This window comes from Eptesicus fuscus, chromosome 6 (genome assembly GCF_027574615.1).
Source record: "Eptesicus fuscus isolate TK198812 chromosome 6, DD_ASM_mEF_20220401, whole genome shotgun sequence".
Classification (NCBI taxonomy): Eukaryota; Metazoa; Chordata; class Mammalia; order Chiroptera; family Vespertilionidae; genus Eptesicus; species Eptesicus fuscus.
Window position 1 is genome coordinate 50,275,672 of NC_072478.1, and position 22,652 is coordinate 50,298,323.

Genomic DNA, 22,652 nt, shown 5'->3' on the forward strand with positions numbered 1-22,652 from the left:
TCCCTAAACTCATTCAAGACTATTTTGCAATACAATATTAGAGAAACACAATAACTCATTCACTGTGGGCATATCATTAAGTTTTCAGGCGTGGGAGGTATCAAATTCCTCAACTTTGAAAAACTACAGTAGTGAAAGGACGTTTCAGATGAAGAGGAGTTATTGTGCAATGGAAAAGGTCTAGGCCTGAGCGTCACAGACAGCTTGGGCTCCTACACCAGCCCTCTGAGCCTCCATTCCTTCTATGGGAAGGATAATGGATGTTGTCCCGGCAATTTAGTTCTTGAGGGGCAGGGGTTGGGGGGCTGGAGAGGAGCTCTGATTTGTAGCATTTGCCCATTTCTAGATATAAATGCTCCCTTCCAACCCACCCCCACTCACTGATTTAGAGCTACCAACATGAAGTCACTGAACAGACTTGGGAGGTGGTGTGAGAACCAGGATAAGCTAACTCCAGCACACCACAAATGGTGCTGTAGTAGGTACATTATCTTGTGGGGACATTGGGAACTGAACGTATATTATACTTGCTAAAGATTTTAAATAAGATGACGCAGAAGTGGGCTGCACGCTGCCTGGCTCAGACAGTGCCTGCTCCTTCCTCCTGCTTCCATTCCCCACCCATTCCTCCCAGAATCACAACGCCTATCTTGGACATTTCACTGAAACTCATGCTTTAAAGCAACTTCTCTATACATTTCATTTCCAAATTGATGTCTAGCCCTGACTTCTTTGCTGAGCTTCCAACTCCAAACTGCCTATGGGACACTTCAGCCTGGATGACGAAAACTGAAACATACCTCTCTTCCTCTGACTTTCCCTAACTTGGTTGATACGGACAACAACAATAGTCACAGTTACGGAGTCCTTATCATGTGCCTGCACTTACCTAAGCCTTCACATGTACTGAAGTATGGTAGCAACCATACTTAGGTAAAAACTGCTGTTTGAATGTTAACCCTGCTATTCTGGCTTCTGCACGCACTTGATTGCTTGGACAATAGGGTGGTTACCTCAGCTTCCAGACTGAGACCTGGAGACACAGAGGTAATTTTCTGTGCCTGTGGACCAGGACTACAGGAGATGGATTCCCACTGACTCAGTGGCTCCAGGAGTAGAAACTGTAGATAACCTTTAGAGATTACTGACTCCGCTTGGGTCTGTTCTGTAAAAACCTGCTTTCCCAAGATAGGGCCACATTCCAATAATGTCCAGCAGGGGCTGGGAACCCCCCTGCAGGCTGTTCCCAGACTTTAGAATTTAGAACAAAGGAAAATTTTTGTGGTCTGGACCTTTAAAAGGACTGCCTACACCTGGGACAGCGCGGTCGTGAGGGTGGCCACCTGCGTGTGGTGCCCTCGCGGCCATCCTGGCCAGTTCAATAAATCCTTGCCTGCTTTGTTAATCAATCAGCAGCCTCCGGTGGTCTTATTTTTGACTCCAGGGTTCGACCCCACAACAGTGCCACTTTAATCCTTACCAAGTGACATATGTGTTAAGCATCCCCATGTTACAGATGAAGAAACTGAACACAGAGAGGTTAAATAATCTTCACTAAATCATATGGTCAATGAATAGAAGGCCGGGATTCAAAATGAGGTAATCAGGCTTTTGAGCTCTTTACTTACCATGTTTTTAACTCCTTAAGTTAACTATTACTTCTATACTACCACTATGAATATGTTCATTAGTATTACCTACATTGCCTATCTTCCAAGGTCTTCTGTGTATTAATTTATTAATTTGTTTAATCGTCACAACCCCTATTTAGTAGGATGTGGGGTTTTTTTGTGTTTTTTTAAATCCCCATTTTATGAAGGAAACTGAGGAACTGGGAGGTTAGGTAAGTTACCCAAGATCGCACAGACGCGAAAGTGTCGGTGTTGGGGCTGGAACCCAGGGAGGTGTAGCCTCAGAGCCCGCAGCCTTAACTGTCACTCACTCTACTGCCTCGCTCCCCTACATCACTCAAGCCAAACAGTGAGGAGCTGGATTTGGTCATAATCCACCATGTTTACTTCATTAATAACCTGGGACGCAGTGCTGCTTGCCAGGCACTGTTCTAAGCACTTTACAAAGGTTTAAGGGGAGAGAGCAGATCCTCCTACAGGGTGGGAGCTAAGAATTCAAAGCCAATAGTTGGAGGGAAATATCCCTAGGGAAATACTCGGGACAATCACAGGTAGAAATGATGATGATTGATAATAACAGTAAAATAACAGCTACCATGAACTGAGCACTTACTATACACAGGCAAGTGCCAGCCCTATTACAAGAATTCTCTCTTTCAATGCCACAACAACCTTAAGAGTTAGGTAACATTTCATGCCCTTTGTCTTACAGAGGAGGGAACCCGGTTAAGAAAGGGTAAGTCAGTTGCCCAGCTGGCAAAAAGAATCAGGGCCAGAACTGGACCCGGGTCTGAGCCTTTCTCCTCTCTGCACAGTGCCCGGGCCAGTAGACAGGGGTCCCTTGGCTGGGGGTGGGGGATTTTGAGTTTGAGACTGAGTTTGTTCTTAATGCAGGACATCAGTGGGCAGCCGCGAGTTTAGTTGCTTGAGAGGATACTAGGTAAACTCGAACAACCTTAAATTGCATGTGCAAAACCGTACTTTTCATTTACTTGGCTCCCCCCACATGCCAGGCATTACTCTTGGAACTTAGAACAATTCTCAGAAGCAGATATTTGTACTTTCACTTGATGGACACGGAAGCTGAAGCCCAGGGAAGCTGGGAGACCTGCCCAAGGTTCAAGTACCTGGCAGAACCGGAGTGGCAATCCTGCGCCCGCCCCAGCTCGCCCACTCTGCTTTGGCGGGTGGATCCATGTCTGCACCCACACTGCACAAATGGCCAGTGAATGTACCAGACCTCCCTGCTCTGAGCAGACAACTGACGTATCACATCACAGTCCTCACAGAGATTCAGCCTGATGTGCGAACATAGAATAGCTTTGCCCAGGAATATTCCAAGGAGCTATTTCCCCAAGATGTTCCATGGAAAAGTTCTATGATCAGAAAAGTTTGGGAGTGCTGCCTGTTATCCCTCCCCTGCCTAGGAGACTTAAAGTGCACATCAGCAGATTCTAAAGGTTCTGCAATTTTTAAAAAAATCCCCATTTCCTTCACTTAAGCTAAGGCTTCCCCAATTTATTTGAACCACAGAATTGTTTTTCTATGTGTGTCATTTAATACACGGAGCAGAGCCCTTTTACAGATACTACAATAAGGACTGAAGAGGCAGAAAGAGAAGAGGGTTAGACCTACTTTTGGATACAGTAACTAAAATGCAGACTCTTTTTTTTCTTAAGAATGATCAAATCTGGGCCTGGCCGGTGTAGCTCAGTGGTTGAGCATCTACCCATGTCCCAAGAGGTCCCAGGTTCAATTCCCAGTCAGGACACAGGCCTGGGTTTGGGGGGGCGGAGGGGGGGGGTGGAAGGCAGCCAATCCATGTTGATATTTCTATCTCTCCCTCTCCCTTTCTCTCTCTCAAATCAATATAAACATGAAAAAAAAAAGTTTTATCCAATTGTTTGTTTACATCTAGTTTGCTTTCTACCGAGAAAAATAAACAGCTAAAAATAACATTAGTCTCAATAAATTTTTGTTTTGATAGTAAAACAAAAAAACAAAAAACAGAAGCAATAAATCAGAAGGGATGGGCTATTTGCATACCCCAATCTCTTGGCTCCTGCGAAGCCTTCTGCCTCCGCCCTAACCCCATTCCATTCTCCCGGTCTCCACCCATCCTCCCCATTTGGGGGCTGCTCTCCAGCTAACATACCGGAGGTGAGCACAACTTGCAATGCACCACGTGTCCCCCCACACCCCTGCTCCCCTCCCCCCCCCCCGCCCCCCAGCCCTTACAGGAGTGCAGAGGCAAGTGACAGGGAGGCATCAGGCCCGCTGCCCACACCACAGCCCAGGCTGGCAGGTTTCAGAGAAGCTGAAGGCTATCGGATAGCACATCGCTCCGCCTTTGGGTTAGGCTATCTGACAGCACAATCTCTGCCTTTGGGGCCGGCGGGAGTGCGCCAAGGACATTCCTACAGGGAGGTAAACGAGGGCCAACGTTCCTTTGAAATTGCTAGATTATGAATGAGCGCTGATATTTTCCTAATTCTCTTTTTGCTTGTTTTCGGTTTCCAATTTCCTACAATGAACAGGCAGCACTGCCTGTTAAAAAAAAAAAAAAAAGGAGGAGGAGAAAGAGAGGGAGAGAGGGAGGGGAGGCACCGAGTTTTGAAAAAGGAGGAGGGGGAAACGCATCCTCCGGTCTCCAGAGAAAGCGGCTGCAGAAGCGCAGCTAAGGAAAGAGGCCAGTATCTTCTCCTCCTGCGGGGAGGAGCCCTGCCCTGCAGCCGCTCTCCCGGGGCGCCCTAACCCCCGCCCGCCTGCAGGCGCGCCCGCCGCCTCCTTACCCACGCGGAAGATCAGGTCGTCCTCGATGGGGTTCTCTTTTCTCTTCCCGGTGCTGTACATGCTCGCGGGTCGTTTCACAGCCTTCTGCTTTACGTGGCCGCTTCCCGGGGATTTCACGCGCCTCTTCACGCCCTCCGTGGTGGGCGACACGTCTGCCGACCTGATCACCTTCAGCTTAAAGGGGCTGCCTCGGATGTGCTGGTCGTAGAGCCGCAGCGAGAGCGTGAAGTCCCCCTCCTTCTGCACGGTGTACAGGAACTCGTACGTGCCGTTCTTGTTGTCGAGGATCTCCCCGTCGGCCACGCTGCCGTCGGGCGTGCTCAGCTCCGCCGTGAGGTAGGCGTTGCCGGTTTTGCAGAGCTCCCCGTCCTTGTCCTTGGTCGTGATGGTCACGGACATGGGCTGCCCGATGATGGTCTGCCGCAGCCCCTCGCCCGTGGCCACCGTCTCGGAGGCGACGGCGTTGGTGGTTAAGATGGTGCCGAGGTTGTGGATGGACTTCTTGAGCCCCTCGGTCTCCACGATGAAATCCAGCTGGTCGTTCTCCCGCGGGTGCAGCGGGAAGTCCTGGTCGGCCAGCTCGTTCAGCTTCTCGCTCATCTGCTTCTTCACCAGCAGCACCTCCGTCTCCGTGCCATGGTTGAGGGCCTGCGCCGTGAAGTTGCTGCAGCTCTTAATACTCTCCTGCCCCTCGAGCAGGGTATCCAGCTGCGACTGGAGCACCTGCAGGGAGGAAACGCGCAGGATGAGCGCTCCCTGCAGCGCGGGAGCTCAACCCCCAGGACGCGGTGCAGCGCGCACTGGGGCCGGGCCTTCCCTGGGCCGGAGCCCGGTTCTGCACCTGCCCACGCCCGCCCGTGGCTCCCAGCAAGGGGTGTTTGATTTCACTCACTGAACCCGGCTCTCATGCGCCGTCCTACACTGCATTCCCAGTACCTTCTCCTTCCGTTCCGCCTCGCCCGGTGTCTCCCACACACATAGTTCTTGGGTCACGTGTTTTTGATAGGACGGAGCCGAACCGTCACCACCCAGAGCTTAGCAAACAGATGACCGTGCTTGACCTCTGAAATATTCATTATTCAGTATCTTCCCTTTCATGTCCAAAGCTCCCCTGTCACCTCTTAAAGGAACAGAATCGGAGGAATGAGAACGCATTCCCACTTGAATCTCAGAAGGTTTTCATACCCGGCTTGGGGCTCCACATGCAGAGTTAAACAAAGGCTGCAGGCCGGGCTCCCTTTGAAGTTGACTAACAGGTTGGTGTGGGTGAGGGAGCAATTAAGAGACTATTAGACGTTATAATTAGGGAAGGAAAACAATCCGGTTGAACCCTAAATCCTGAACGCATTACTTCATCTTCAACCTTGCCTCGTGTCAAATTATACATTGGGACTTAAAGTCACAGATTTAGAGTTTTGCTGAAAACGGGAAGGAGAAAAAAAAAAAAGCTGGGTATGCCATTAAATGAAAACTACTCCTGACTGTGCCACAGTGACACCTAGGGACCCACTGGCGCCCCGCTTTGCTGCTATTAGAACGCAGCAAGCCAGTGCCATGAAGTGCCCCAGACATCGCGTCTCTTCCAGGACATCAGTAAGGACAGCTGGAGCCTTACTTTGTGTTTGAGGCCATAGTTGACCTCCAGTTCCATAAGCAGCACACTCTTGCGCACATTTAGAGTTTTCTGGAGCTCATCAAAGGTGGAATGGATGTCATCCACGATGCTGGCCTTCTGGTTGGTTAACTGATGAATGATTTCCGAGATGAACTGGAGAGCAGAATCTATTTCTGGGAGCCTAGAGGAACAGTTGTTAAAGAGATCATGGTTATTTAACATCAACCCAGAAATAGTAAAAACGGCAACTGTATTTTGTCAAGAAACATTCTGTGTGCCTCTGATCGTCTTTAAGAAGTAATAACTGAAGAACAAAGCGAATGAGACGTAATTACAGCCTTTGAAAGAGACTTTGAGGGTCCATGTTTATTTCCATCTACCACAGTCAAATACTTTAAAAAATATATTTTTTTATTGATTTCAGAGAGGAAGGGAGAGAGACAGATACATCAATGATGAGAGAGAATCATTGATTGGTGCCTCCTGCACGCCCCACACTGGGGACTGAGCCTGCCACCCTGGCATGTGCCCTGGTGGGGAATCGAACCCTGACCTCCTGGTTCTTAGGTCAATGCTCAACCATGCCGGCTGGGCCAGTCATCTACTTCTAATAATGGATGATACTTTGAAGCTCTCTGGATCCCTTCTTTTCCTCACACTCTAAACCAGGTTTTCTCAATCTTGACGGTTTGTATTTTGGGCCAGAGAATTTTTTTGTTATAGAGGACTGTGCTGTGCATTACAGATGTTTAACAGCATCCGGTCCTCTACCAGATGCCAATAGCACACACACACACCCCTCCCACACACATAGTTGTGACACTAAATTGAGTCCACACATTGCTAAATGTCCCTGGTGTGTGTGTGTGTGTGTGTGTGTGTGTGTGTGTGTGCATGCACGTGAATGATTATCCATGGCTGAGACCCACTCTTCTAAACATATAGCTGGATCTTTTTTCTCAGTCACATGAAAAACTTATCCAAACTCAGAGTTCCCTGGGATCTTCTTGCAAGTTTCCAAGTTCTTTTAATTAGTATAGAATAACCACACTTTTTTCAGTACAACTGTTGGTGAAGAGATTTTCTTTCAGCTGGCTATTTATTTCCTCTCTTTGTTCTTTCTCATGCATCACACAGCTACTCTGTTCCTTCGATTCCATGCCAAAAAAAAAAAAAAAAAAAAAAAAAGGGAGGGGGGCCTGAACGCAGGGAAACATAAAGAAAATGGAGCAATCACTGCTCGGTACCATTTTGCTGGGCTCCAGCAGAGAACAGCCAGTCACAGGCAACACAATGGGCCTGTAAGTGTGTCAAGAACAGCAGATAAGAAAGGCTCTTCAGAGAGCCTGGTTTCACGTGTGAATTTTAGAGATCCCCTGAGACCACTTTCCTCAAGTATATTTTATTCATAATCACACTAAGGTACTAAAACAAAAAATGCCACCACTCATAACATAAAGGGGAATTTTGCCAAAGGCCAGGGGATGACTCTCCACTCACCAGTTTATGACTACATGATCAAAGAATTTATTTGGGTGACATGAACCTGCCATCCTCCTGAGACAAGAAGCCCTGAGGCCAAGCCTGACCCGGGTGGGCGGCCAGTTGGGAGCCTGGGGGAGATGTGCGCACCTTTTGTTGACAGCGTCCAGCTGGACCTGGAGTGAGGCCTTGTGCTGCTCCACCACGTCCTTGAGGGGCACTGTGGGGTGTTCCGCGTGCTCCCCCTCAGTGCACTCCCGACACATGGCGGTCTCACAAGACTGGCAGTAAAAGTCCATCACCTGCGGGCGACACAAGAACAATTCCAGGACCGGTGCCGCTGACGAAGTGCTTACCGGGCGTTCTCCCAGGCAGGGCTCACAGCCTCCCCGGGATGTCGGCAATATCAGGTCCAGCTTCACGGCAGGAAAGGGAAGGTGAGCTTTTATGTGCCACGTCTCAAACTGAGGCGGCTCGGACTCCAAAGCTGCTGCTCTGGCCACAAAACCAGCTTTTCTGTGACCACCCCACTAGGCAGAACAGGGGAGGGCTGTGGCGCTCGAACCTTGGGTCTCAGGACCCCTTTACACTCTTTATAAATGATCGAGGACTGCAAAGCGCTTTAGCTTACGTGAGTTATATCTATAGATAGTTATCACTTTAATATTGAAACAGAAAAAGGTTAAATATTTATGTATTAAAAGCCATGACAAGCCCATTAAATAGTAACATGAATAATGTAATTTATAAAAAATGACTATATTTTGTAAGACAAAAAGCTATGAGAAGAATGGCATTCCTCTCTCTCTGTCCCTTCCTCTCCCTTCCACTCTTTCTAAGAATCAATGAGGGGAGGGGAGGAAGAATCGATGGAAAAATATCCTCGGGTGAGGATTAACAGACAAAAAAAGAATGGCATTCACCTGAAACCTACATAATTTTATTAACCAATGTCACCCTAATAAATTAAAAAATAAATAAAGTGTGTCCCCAGGAAAAAAATAAAATAAAGAAGCTACTACATTCCTTGTACAATTTCATCCAAATTCTTTAGAATTGTATCACTTGCTGATAAAAGGCAAGTCAATGGGACGACAGGTTATTAACCAGAAAACAGACCCACTATTCATCAACCATTGCCATGCCAAGGAGGGTGGAGCCACATGGTACCTGCACTGTCCCTTCCAGGGGATGTGAGCAGGGCAGACATTGAAGCCCAAGTAGCACAGAGTTGTATGGATGGTTACCGCCACAGATGCAGAGTTGCTGAAAGAATACATAGCAAAGCAGGTGTGGGAGCCTGAACAATGGCCCCCCAAGACGTCCACCTCCTAATCCCCGGAACCTGTTAATGGGTTTACCTTCTATGGCAAAATGGACTTGCAGAAGTGAATTAAGTGAAGGATATGGAGATGGAGCGATTATACTGGTTATCCAGGTGGGTCCAGGGTAATCACAAGAGTCCTTGTAAGAGGGAGGCGGGAGGGTCAAAGACAGTGTAGGAGATGAGACAACAGAAACAAGAGATTGGAGTGATTCGAGGAACAGGTCACAAGCTAAGGGAATGCAGGCAGCCTCTAGAAGCTAAAAAAAAAAAAAATAAAAAAATGCAGGGAAATGGATTCTCTGTTGAAGCCTGAAGCCTCAGAAGGAACACAGCCCTACCTACATTTTGATTTTAGACTTCGGGACTCCCGAACTGTAAGAGAATAAATGTGTGTTGTTTTAAGTCACACACACACACACACACACACACACACACACACACACACACACAACATTGTTTTCCATTTTTGTAAATCCCTTCAGTGTCTGGCTTAATAGAAGAAAGCTGGGCTCTCCTATCTGCTTCTGCATTCAATCTGCTTTGATAGCAGACATTGTATGGTCTGGAAAATACCAACATACAATGAGAAAATGAGAGTGAAAAAGGCAAACAATGTCTTAATATTATATAAATACAGTTTTGAACCTTGTGGATCCCCCCCTGAAGGGTCTTGGGACCCCTGAGGATGCCCGGACCACACTGAGAACTGCTGCTCTTTGGGGAAGAGGTGAGCTGCACTGAGCAGTTTGCATCCTGGCTTCACCACTTATGTCAATTCACCGTGTCTCAGTGTTTTCCTCTGTCAAATGGAGACAACAGTAACCTACTTCATAGGGGTGCTGTGAGGAGCCAGTAGATTGATATGCACAAAGAAGTCAGATCTTGCTTGGCGCTGGCACATAGTAAGTTCTTAATAATGATGTCATCTGCTTACCTGAAAATAAAGCCACCTTATCCTAATTGTGATGAATCTCAGTAACAGTATAACATAAAGCCTGAAAGTTAGTTTCCTTGTGAAGACAATCCCCTTATTCTCTCAGCTGAAAATATTTTCCTCCAATTTGGAATTCTCAAAGCATTTGGCGGGGAGAGGGGTGATCTTCTGGAAGTGTAACACACATACAGAAAATGGCACAAGTCCCAAGACGGATGGATGGATTTTCACGAAGTGAATGCACCCACCAAACTAAAAAGCTTCTGCACAGCAAAAGAAACCACCATCCAAATGAAAAGGGATCCCACTGTTTGGAAGACCATATTTGCCAACGATACATCTGATAAGGGGTTAATTTCCAAAATATATAAAGAATTCATACAGCTCAGCAAAAAGAAGACAAATAACCCAATTGAATAAATGGGCACAGGGCCTGAATAGGCACTTCTCCAAAGAAGACATACAGATGGCCAACAGACATATGAAAAAATGCTCAACATCACTGATCACCAGAGAGGTGCAAATTAAAACTGCAGTGAGGTATTACTTCACACCGGTCAGAATGGCTACCATCAACAAATCAACAAATGACAAGTGCTGTCGAGGATGTGGAGAAAAGGTAACCCTAGTGCACTGCTGGTGGGAATGCAGACTGATGCAGCCACTATGGAAAATAGTATGGAATTTACTCAAAAAATTAAAAATGGAACTCCCATTTGACCCAGCGATCCCACTTCTAGGAATATATCATAAGAAGCCCAAAACACCAAATAGGAAGAATATACGCACAGCTATGCTCATAGTGGCGTTATTTACAATAGCTAAGATCTGGAAATAGCCCAAGTGCCCATCAGTAGATAGTGGATAAAAAGCTGTGGTACATGTACACAATCAAATACTATGCAGCTGTAAAAAAGAAGGACTTCTTACCCTTTGTGACAGCATGGATGGAACTGGAAAATATTGTGTTGAGTGAAATAAGCCAGTCAGAGAAAGATAAGTATCACATGACCTCACTCATATGTGGAATCTAATAAACATAATAAACTGATGAACAACAGGTCCAGAGGCATGAATGCATGGAACAGACTGATATATCTCAAAGGGGAAGCCAGGGGAGATGGGAAGAGATTAACCAAAGAATTTATGTACATATATGCATAGCCAATGGATACAGACAATAGAGTGGTGAAGGCCTAGGGTGGGGCAGGGGCTGGGAGGAGGGGGAGAAAAGGGAGGAAAGTTGGGCGACATCCATAATACTGTCAACAATAAAAAAATAAAAAATATTTTAAAAAGGAATGAAGTTCTGATAAATGCTACAATATAGATAAATCTTGAAACATTATGATAAGTGCTAGAAGCCAGACTAAAAAAAAAGCTACATATTATATGTAATATTCCATTTATATCAAGTGTCCATATAGGCAAATCCAGAGAGAGACAGACACAGACTGATGGTTGCCAGAGGTTAGGGGCTGGTGGTGGGAGTCAATAACTGGCTGCTTAATGGGCATAGAGTTTCTTTTCGGGATAACAAAAAGGATCTGGAATTAGTGGCGATGTTTGCATAACCTTTTTGAATATACTAAAAGCCACTGAATTATAGACTTTAAAGTGGTTAAAATGTGAATTTTGTGTGTGAATTTTACCTCAATTAAAAAAAATGTTTGATTGCTTTGAAGAGATAGCAGCAGACCTGGGTTACTTCCCTGATTCAGTATCCGCTGTGTTTCCTGGGAGCAAATCATTTTGAAGTGTCAACAACTGGCCATTCTCAAATGCCTGTGCTTGGGTTCTGCCAGCTTTGACTCAGGCTGAGAGTTAATTGTGGGAGGTGTGAGACTGGCTGAGCTCATCCATCTTGAGGGCCATGATGCTGGTGCTCCAGGGGTGGGTGGGCCAGAGGCCAGGGTGAGCTTACTGCTGTTGACAGATAGTCACCATTTGTGTTCATCAAAAGAGAAGATGACCAGGGCCACTCGCATTACTAACTGCTGGAATGTGCTCAGGGCCATGCAGCCAACCCTGAGGCTTCTAGCAGTGGGGACTTGTAACTGGCAGGGCATGAGGATTTCTCCTTTGCACCTCTTAACATTCTTGCTAGCATCGCCTAAGCAAGCGAAAATAGGGTTTAACGATCATTTGTGTTCTAGGACTGCAAGGCATGAGCTCAAGTGTCTGCTTTATGAGAAAGGAACCTCTGAAATCACTGACCGGGAGCCCCATTTTTCTTTGTATTTGGACAATGCCGCCGTGGCAGTTTAATTAGAAGACAGATTGTGTCACAGCACTTAAAGTAAATGACAGGCTTTCATCCACATGTGCTGATCAGCACCAGGCAGTTTATGACAGCAACATCCTGCTTTATTGTTAATTACCGGATTTTATTAACCTACAGACGCTTGAGATGTTTTTAAAGATTTACCCATGGCAGTTAACTGCAGCAATTTATCTGTAATATCGCATGCATTTGGCTTGAATGTGCAATGAGGCCCCGCTTCAAAGCAGCAGCAGTGAACTCCTACAGTCTACGATGAAACAACAGAATGAGTGAAGACATGCAGCTAATTTTCCAAGGCCTCTTGCTGGTTCATAAATCTTATGATTCCCGAGGAATCATAATGACCCAGTATTGAGAAAGTGCTCAAAACATAAAGAGCTTCCTTTACTCTAAGGAGGGTCCAGCTCTTTAAACAGATTTCATCTTTAGTGTGATTTGATGTGATGCATTTGGTAGAAAGTAAAGTTCTAGCCTAAAAGAATTTTTTAATTTTGCTGAAATTAGCATCTCTGAGAGAGTTTCTGCTTAGCAGCCTGTGGCAACCAAGGGTCTCTACGGTGAGGCATGCTCAGGAAATCCATCTTTAGGAATTCTTTTCCATTTGTCCTTCCGGCACTAACAACCTATTTCTCTTTCCAAAGTTTCTCTAAGATCGATAGTGTCATTTTGTAAACATTTCAGAGTAATTTTAAAGTCTACCTCTGGCTCAGCTGGCGTGGCTCAGTGGTCGAGCGCTGACCTATGAACCAGGATGGGGTGTGCGGGAGGCAGCCAATCAATGATTCTCTTTCATCATTGATGTATCTATCTCTCTCTACCTCTCCCTTCCTCTCTGAAATCAATAAAAATAAAAAAGAGCCAACCTGCTTCTGTTGGTCGCACCACTGCTTACACAGGCACCCAAGCTAGACACCTGGGAGTCATGCTGACCTCACCAATCCAGCCAGCCGATCAACTCTTGCACAGCCCGCTTCTCCAATCTTTTTTTAAAATATATTTTTTATTTTTTTATATAAAAGGAGGTCATCCACCCTGTACCTTTTACTTTGGTACCCAAAAAGCTCAGCGTGCTCTTTCCTCCAGGCAGGTCTAGCTTTTACGTCAATTGGACCTGTGACTGAAACTGTTCAAATCTGTTTATTCATCTATACAACGAAGGTAGCTAACACCTACTTTGCAAAGTGGTGTGTAAGAGACCAAGCACAGTGTCTGGCACACTCGTTCAACAAATAGGTACCGACTGACTTCTGAGAGACTAACTGTACAAGTGGACAATGGTCAGTCTATGTATGAAAATAGACCTCTGACCCACAACCTGCCCCGGACACTGACTCCATATCTATAATAAACAGCCCAGGAAGTCAGCCTGCTATAAGTCAGATTTGCAGGAAGTCCGACTGCTATCTCTAGTAACAATCCAAAAAGCTAAACAAAAACTTTGGTAACAATTGGCCCCAAATGGCTAGGACTTGATTATTGATAACTTCCCTAATTTTTGTCTCTACTCCCAACTTAGGACCAATCAGAGAAAGCCAAATATGAACCCCTAACCAATCACATAGGTGCCCTCTTCAAGTTGGCACGCCTCCAGCTTCCCCATGCCAATAGCCTCACATCAGGGCACACCTGAAGCCTTCCCTTTTTCCCACGATTGGGCGTTCCACGCCTCTGCCTGCCTCTGAATCTCTGCCAAAACACAAGTGATGGTGGCTGACTCCTTGTTTGAGCTAATTCGGAATGCATAGCCTCTGCTTGTTTTCATCGGGTTGGTCTCCGCTGATTTCCATACTTCTATGTAGAAGATACTGTTCTCAGTGCTAGAGGGATGATGGCAAGCCTGGTCCCTGCCCTCCTGCAGCCACTTTCTGAAAGTGAGCTCAGCAAATGCACAGACGCAGGCATGCCGAGCGTGGTGAATGTCAGGAAGGGAATCAAGAAGTGGTGTGATGGATGGCCACCGGGTGTCAGAGGTGGAGCCGCAGTGCAGTTGGAGAAGACCGCTCTGTGTAGGAGAAATCTGAGCTGACGCATGAAGGATGAGAATGAGCTAGCCACATCAAGAGAGAGCAAAAACCATCCCAGGCATAAGAAATAGAAAGCAGCCAGGCCCCGAGGTGGGAAACCACTTGGCAGGTCCTAGGCCAGTGAGGCTGTAGCAATGATGAGCAGAGAGAGTGGTACAAGATAAGGCAAATAAACACTAGTTATGGCTAATAATAAGTGCTTTGCTCAAACAATCTCTTGTTGCCTTAGTGGTTTTATTATACATGAGCCTTATATGATAAGCAGTTTCAAGCACTTTTGACGTGGTCATCATATAAAGAAAAAAGGGACCAAAGTTATTAATTGGAAAAAATTTTAATGGCTAACATTTGTCAAGAGCTTACTCTACGTTTTATATGACTTACACATTTAATTCTCCCAATTATACTATTATTATTTCCTTTTGTAGATGAGGAATTGAGACACAGGGGTGAGCGTGCCAAAACTAACCCAGAGGTGGTAAGTTGAAGTGCGGGATTTGAACCAGGCACTCTGACTCCAAAGCCAGTGCTCTTAGCCACCACGCAATGCCACCTCTTCGGGTTACACAGCCATTGTGAATCAATTATTGATGATACATGCAGGTCCCCCTGAGTTTATAACAGTATCGTGCTTCCTAATAGTAGGAAATATGCTTGGAATTCATAATCTATTATCAAGGACTCATGTATCTTCAAATTCTATTTATTACTAAGGAGTAGGGTCTAATGAGGCATGAGAAAAATTTCCCTCGCAAGAAAAATAAAGAAATGTTAATTCATCCTCAATGTTAAACATCCTCAATTTGCAGAACTTATCTATTATTAAGTGTTTATTATTTATTTTTATTGATTTCAGAAAGGAAGGGAGAGGGAGAGAGAGATAGAAACATCAATGATGAGAGAGAACCACCGACCGGCTGCCTCCTGCACAACCCCCACTGGGGATCCGCATGTGCCCTTGACTGGAAACGAACCCAGGACCCTTCAGTCCTCAGCCGACACTCTATCCACTGACCCAAACCAGGTAGGGGTATTATTAAGTCTTTATCCATAATTTATTACACAGATATTTATGTGGGTCAACGTATGCCCAGCTTGCAAATAGTCACACAGGCTAGCTCTCCTGGGGAAACCACCAATCTGTGCTCAGAAAACACAATGAAGTTTGAGTTTAGTATTTTAATAAATTGGGTCAGAGAAAGGAAGCAGGCAAAATAGTCTGAGGGCTGGGAAAAAATCTTTTTTAATTACTCCTTTTCCAGGCGGAGCTGTTTTCACGTAGAGCCTCTGAGTGCCCAGCGCCGACCCCCATCAAGCAGGCATGCTGCTGGGCAGCCACTTACATTCCCATCGTGGTTTGGGCAAGAGAGGGGCTTTCCGGCAGCCACTGCGGTGACCGTCTCCAGGATGGAGGACTCCTCAACGTTGCTGCCTGGCGTTCGCTGCAGCACGTCCATCAGGTTCGTGATGAAGAAGTTGTTCTGGAGTGCGGCCACCCCCTTCTCGGGCAGGATGGAGGTCTGGCGGCACACTGGGCAGGAGAGGGTTAAGCTGTGGGCGGGAATATAGTTCTGCAGGCACCTGTGGTAGAATCAGAAGCAGAAGCCAGGGGCTGTCAGCACAGTGGGGCTCTGGGAACGGACCCGCCACTTCTCACAGATACCACACGTGTTCTCAGCAACTATACAGGCCACATTGCAGAAACTGCCTTTGTCACTTCCTTTACTAGAAGAAGAACATTTTAGAAACCAAGAGCTAACCCTGAGAAGCTCATCTTGGCCCTGTCCACGAGAAAAATAATGCCATTGACTTTGGCAGTGTTTTCCAGAGCCTTGGTCTGTGGAGAGGCAGCATTGCCCTCACCAGGGAGCCTGGGAGAAATGCAGAACCTTAGGTCTCACTCCAGGCCTAACGTGTCTGATCCCAGGCAATGTGTATACACATTAAGGTTGAGAAGTTTTGTCTAGAATAGCTTGTCTGAGGTTCATGGACTTTTACACTTGGAAGAAACATGTCACTTTTTTTTTTTATGGCGTTGAAACTCTTTTTATGTACAAAACCATAAGCAGATCTCTGCTGTTAAAAACACATCCAGCCCTAACTGGTTTGGCTCAGTGGATAGAGCGTCGGCCTGCAGACTGAAGGGTCCCAGATTTGATTCCGGTCAAGGGCATGTACCTTGGTTGCAGGCAGCTGATCGATATTTCTCTCTCATCGATGTTTTTAACTCTCTATCCCTCTCCCTTTCTCATTGTAAAAAATATCAATAAAATATTAAAAAACAAACAAACACATCCAGTCCTGGCCAGTGTGATTCAGTGGGGTGAGGTCCTCCCATGCACAAAAAGATCACAGTTTCAATTCCTGGTCAGGGCACATGTTTGGGTTGCAGGCTCGATCCCTAGGAGGTAGTTGATCCATGTTTCTCTCTCAATATTAATGTTTCCCTCTTTCTCTCCCTCTCCTTCCTCTCTCTCCAAAAATCAATAAAAATATTTTTAAAACAACAACAACAAAACATCCAAGTGGAAGTGTTCCTTTGAAGCAGGAATGGGATACCCAGGCTCACACGAGCTTGATCTCTTCTTGCCTCTCCTCAACAGGCATCAACTTAATTCATTTAATTAGCGAAATGTATTGCTAATAATGACCAACATATATGCTAACCACTGAATTCAAAGTACTTCCAACAACCCTACGAAGTAGGTACTATTGTGATCACCTTTAGACAGATGACAAAATGCAGGCAGAGAGGCTGAGTTACTTGCCCACTGGACTTAGGTGGTCAGGGGCAGAGCAGGAATTCGAACCAAGGCCATTGGTACCAGGATCTAAACTCTAAATAAGTACACTGCGCGTTTTCCAGTTTCCCGGCCAAACAGAATTGGAAAAGCAGTGCTTTCGCCCATATCCTTATGTTACAGATGAGGAAACGGACATCAAGGAGGGTAAGTGCCTTCCTTATGTCACAGAGGTAGCCGGGGCTGAATCCATACCAGAACTGAAACAGCTTTTGTTAAGGTCATTAATGATATCTAAATCCAATAAACACATTTCAATCTTTTCTTACTAGATTTCTTAGAAGCACTCATCAAGCTTGACCACTATGCTCCCCGCTCCCACCCCTTTTCTTTGAAACTTCATCTTCCCTTGGCTTAGGACACCACACTCAGCTGGCTCTCCTGTCTGCTTTATTTTTCTGCTAAGTCAGTACAGTTTGGAGTTAAGCCAGACTCCACTGGAAGCACTCTTCTTTCCCTGGGATATTATACCCACGTGCCTGCCTAAAGCATAACACTCCCATGTTGCTATTTCTTCCCACAGGTATCTCCTCTGAGCCCCAGGTCTGTACACTGTCCACCTTCTTCACAATTACTCTTAGAGGTCTCACAGGCTCTAAAACTCAACATGTCCCAAACCAAACCCATGATCGTCCCCCACGCTGTGCCTTCTTCCTATAACAGCACCTCTATCTCATATAGATGGGCTGGGCTAGACCTAACCGACAGGGCAGGGGGCAGGCTCAGAGCAGAATGGGGCTTCTCACCTGTCAGAACAAGGAAATGGGAACCGAACAACAGACCAGGGGGACTGAACATTGGGGAATGGGGCAGCTCTGCCGAGCTCAGCCGGAGTGGCTCTCAGCGCTGTATAGAAAGAGCCCCGGTATGGCAACTGCACCAAATCAAATAATGATCTTACCACGTGAGCCCAGGGACACGGGGACAATTACCTGGCATTCATGTTTTAGCTATACCTATTGAGTGAAGAGGAAAAAAAATCACCCTCTATTTCGCCATTTTGGAATATGAATTACAAAGTACTTAAGCCGAAGTATAAAATGAATAAAATAAAAGGTATTTGGTGCCCCATATACCACCACTAAAACAGACAAACAAAAACCCTATATCCACACATTACATACAAAATTCCAAAACAGCCCACAGCAAAGAAAGCAAAGCAAACAAGCAAAAAACCATAACTTCCAATAACAAATCCACCTCTCCCTCCATCCATCACCACCAAGGATGTGATTATTCTGTTGCAATTGAGACCCTCCAAAGTAAATCAACTCATAGCATGCTCAATCAGTTAACAAATCTGTTAAATTGGATGTAGATGTAATTAGCATTGATTTGAAGCCATTGGAAATAACAATTTTCTGTTCTATAACAGAAAGCAAAGCATTCTAGTTATGTATATTAAATATTAATAGCAACTGTTTTTAACAAACTGCTATAAAATATAATAACCATATTCATATTTGTTTTTAAATTAGGCACTAATCTTTATGCTTAAATGCTTATGTGGGAAGTTGGACATGGGGTGAATGAGTATTCTGATAAATGATTAACTCAGTAGAAAGAAACACTGAAGTAAGATAAATAAGAAAGTATATTTTACATATAGCAAATTGTATATCCTGATAATTTATAATTATTATATATATAGCTTTTTCCTTCATCTGAAATAGCATAACGTTCAAATGTGCCATTAGTATGTGTCTTCTGAATTATCTTTGGAAGGAGGCTCTCTCCTTTTAACTAGGCCCTCATATATGCAGATATTTTTACCTGGTTGTTATATGGGAGGACATGATAGATTTTTAATTGTCTCTCACCAAAGATCCTTTGTGAGGGAACTGTGGTTGGCAAAAATTGTTTCACAAAGAACAAAGGGAAAATTTAAATTAAAAAAAAAACTTCCAATAATTAATGCTCCATCTCCTGTGGAAATGAATGAACAGCTACTAGATCATTATTATTTTTTTGTCCCACTTGTAATAAAGTAAATTATTGGCAACTCATGATTATGTTTCTAGATTTATATCAGAAGCACAAAAGATTTATTATCTCCCATAGGTAACTGGAGAGTTCTGGAAAGAACCCTTGGTAGGAAGTCGGTCTGTCAAACTCCCTTCTCCGCGCACAAAGGAGGCTTACCTCTCGCAGAACGTGTGCAGACAGGGGAGAACCTTGGGGTTCTTGTACCGCTCCAGGCATATACTGCAAATCAGAAACTGCTTGTCAATCTGACGCACCACAGGACTTGGGATGTTGGTGGCTTCACTGGCCATCCTAGACCACTGACATGGGGGGCCAGCTGTCTTTGACCCTGCACACTGCTGCTGTCAGACAGAAAAACCAAAATGGAAAAATATTTAATAATCTGTAAGCGCAAGTCAATCATTGGCTCATTCACTATGGGCACTGTGTTCTGAATACAAGTAGAATCCCATGTTAGTGACCTCAAAATGACCATAACCAACCCTCATGCTATACAGTGAGTATAGGTAGCTGCCTGTATGGCATATCAATAAAATAACTACAGGTTCGCCAAGCAAACAAAGCAAATTAAAAGAAGGTGCATTAAGATCAACAAAACCAAGAGCTGGTTCTTTGAAAGGATAAACAAGATTGATGAACCTCTAGCCAGGCTCACCAAGAAGCAAAGAGAGAGGACCCAAATAAACAAAATCAGAAAAGAAAGAGGTGAAATAACAACAGACCCCGCCGAAATACAAAGGATTGTTACAAAATACTACGAACAACTCTATTCCAACAAACTGGACAACCTGGAGGAAATGGACATATTCCTAGAAAAATATAACCTTCCAAAACTCAATCAGGAAGAATCTAAACATCTCAATAGGCCAGTAACTATGGAAGAAATTGAAGCAGTCATCAAAAAGCTTCCAGCAAACAAAAGCCCAGGGCCTGACGGCTTCACAGGAGAGTTTTACCAAACATTCAAGGAAGAACTAAAACCTATCCTCCTCAGACTATTCTAAAAGAAGTATGGCACAATTCACCATAGCTAAGATTTGGAAACAGCCTAGGTGCCCGTCAGCAGATGACTGGATCAGAAAACTGTGGTACATCTACACAATGGAATACTATGCTGCCATAAAAAGAAGGAATTCTCATCATTTGCAGCAACCTGGATGGAATTGGAGAACATTATGTTAAGTGAAATAAGCCAGTCAATGAAAGAAAAATACCACATGATCTCACTCATTTATGGATAATAAAGAACATTATAAACTTGAACAAAATGACAGATACAGAGACAGTAAAGCATCAAACAGACTGTCAAATTTCAGGGGGAAAGTTAGGGAGAGGTGGGGGAGATAAGAGATCAATCAAAGGACTTGTATGCATGCATATAAGCATAACCAACGGATGCAAAACTCTGGGGGGTGAGGGCATATATGGGAGTGGGGTGGGGAGTGGCAATGGTAAGATATGTACACATATAATACCTTAATAAAAAAAATTGGAAAAAAAATAAATAAATAAAAATAAAAATAAAAGAAGTATGCTTACTGGCTTTCATCACAGTGGCAGATGAGGGGTTAAATACTTATATAGCTGTGCCTGTTCATGCCTTTAGCCATGATTATATTTGAATATATATTGTCTGTCTTATTATAATAGTCCTATAGTCTATATTAAATAGAATAGTCTTATTAAGGTACAATATGGTTTCTCCAATTATTTTACTTGAAGGGGATCAAAATATGCCACTTTGATGTGAAGATTATTTTGAGCTAAAGGCAATTGAGAAGCAGCAGACCTGGGAGGAGCTCTCTGCTCTCTCCCATCTGCCTAAAAGCAGGTCATAAATTTCCCATTTGTAAAGGTGCCCCACTCTCCCATACTAGGAAGAGGAAAAAACTCAATCACAAACCTTGCAAAACAACCCTTATGTATCATACATTTTCCCACAATTTCTTGTCTTTAGGAGTCCAAACAGCCATTTTTTTTTATTTAGTCACTTCTCTACAAATTTTTGTTCTTTGTTAAAATAATATATAAGCTCCCAAGTCTAACTACTACCTTTTTGGGTTTTTGCTCTTTTCGGTGAAGCCCCCATGCATACAGAATTAAAAGTACTAAACTAATAAAATAAAGCACATTTTATTTGGGGTAAATACAATATCCATACATTTGTACATCTTTTTCTCCTGAAAACCTGCCTTTTGTCAGATTCATTCACAAGCTCCAGATATAGAACGTAAGAGTGTAGAGAAAGTTTTTTCTTCCTACTGTTAATATGCAGGGTAGGAATAATTACCATTTTATAAAATATGTTTTTATTTATTTCAGAGAGAGTAAGAGAGAGGGAGAAAGAGATAGAAACATCAATGATGAGAGCGCATCATTGACTGGCTGCCTCTTGCACACCCCTCACTGGGGACTGAGCCCACAACCTGGGCATGTGCCCTGACCAGGAATCGAACCACTGAGCCATGCCACTGGGCTAGAATTTTTAATTAAAACCTTTGTATGTGATTCAGAGTGTTTTCTTCAGAACTAAAGGTGTATAGATTTCATATTAAAATGTATTTGCTGTGGATCAGGAACAAAGGCAAGAGTTAGTCTCTATTATTTTTTAAAAATGTCTGTTGCTATTCATGTGTAAGAATTTGAACCTGGTGAAGGGAATGCATTCAGAGGAGGTTTCAATTAGTGAGGGGTCGTGCCAGGAATGGGGAATTAGAAGAGGGCAACAGAGAAGCAAGCAGAGGGACTATGAGAGAACAAGAGAAGAAAAAGTTATGACATAAAACACAGCTCCATTTACCACCTTAAAGAATTTCTGGCTTCTATCCCAAACCAAGGCTGAGCTAAAATTCACTTCCAAATTTTCTAAATATATGGTTAAGATGTCCACAGCCCTTCAATTCCCAATAGAAATTACCTTTGCAAAGAAAAAAGTGGTTAATCTTCATGACCCTAGGCAGGCAGGGTATTCTTCTCATTCTATAAGATTTTACAAAGTGGGCTCAGCTAAGAAATGTGCCAGGATGCAAACTCAGGTGTGTGTGTCTCTAAAAACCCATGGCCTTTTCACTCCTTAAATCACCATTGTTGGTGATTTAAGTATCACCTCCCTTGACTCGTGTTTTAAGAAGGCTGCACTGTAGAAGCTTGGTTTATATAGAACATGTTAATCTGGTCGGGGACCTATATTTGAAGCTGGGAAATATACTATACTTACAGAATCAATCATTCTATATTTTCTGAAGGATGTACTCTTTTCCAAATATAAATGGTAGCTCTTTTTCCTCCCCACCAAATCACCAACTTTTTTAAAAGTATGTCAACTTTTATTAGGAAAATTCTATTTACACATATTTGAGTAGTTACATACATGACACACCCACCTTCCAACTCGATACCTTCTAGATAAGTTCAGTAAAGAGCATGATTGATAAACAGATAGAACCTTGTGAAAGCACCTGCTATACAAGAGTGTCATGTTCCAACAACTCACTGCGTTAGTTCAACAGTGTAGGTGTGACATACCTAATTAGCCAACAATACCTGCTAGACTCTCACTGAATGTCTCCCTAAAAATCTAGAGTAGAGAATGATATTTATTGAATGAAATAGAACTTATCTCTCAGGAGCTCAAAATATTGGCACATAGTCTGCTTTTCTTTAACCACATCCTTCCGACATCAGAATAGGGAAGGATTGGATTTGCCCGTCTTTAAGATAAGGAAACCAAAGCTAAGGGTGTAGGTGACTTGCCGAAGGTCATCCAGTAAAATCA

General features: G+C 44.2%; 1 protein-coding gene across 2 annotated transcripts in view; it reads right to left on the reverse strand.

Annotated features, from left to right (window-relative positions):
• The window catches only part of TRIM2 (tripartite motif containing 2), an 80,496-nt gene that overhangs the window by 23,776 nt on the left and 34,068 nt on the right, over positions 1-22,652 (reverse strand). Inside the window, exons 1-5 of one of the 2 annotated variants that reach the window (XM_054717679.1) lie at positions 19,034-19,078; positions 15,434-15,621; positions 7,672-7,823; positions 6,040-6,220; positions 4,424-5,147 (exon numbers count right to left, since the gene is read on the reverse strand). In XM_054717679.1, coding sequence (XP_054573654.1) covers positions 4,424-5,147; positions 6,040-6,220; positions 7,672-7,823; positions 15,434-15,547 — 1,171 coding nt within the window. In that variant the 5' untranslated portion in view covers positions 15,548-15,621; positions 19,034-19,078. Of the gene's footprint in view, positions 1-4,423; positions 5,148-6,039; positions 6,221-7,671; positions 7,824-15,245; positions 15,672-19,033; positions 19,219-22,652 lie in introns of those variants that run through there. The other variant, XM_054717678.1, reaches the window with a different exon arrangement.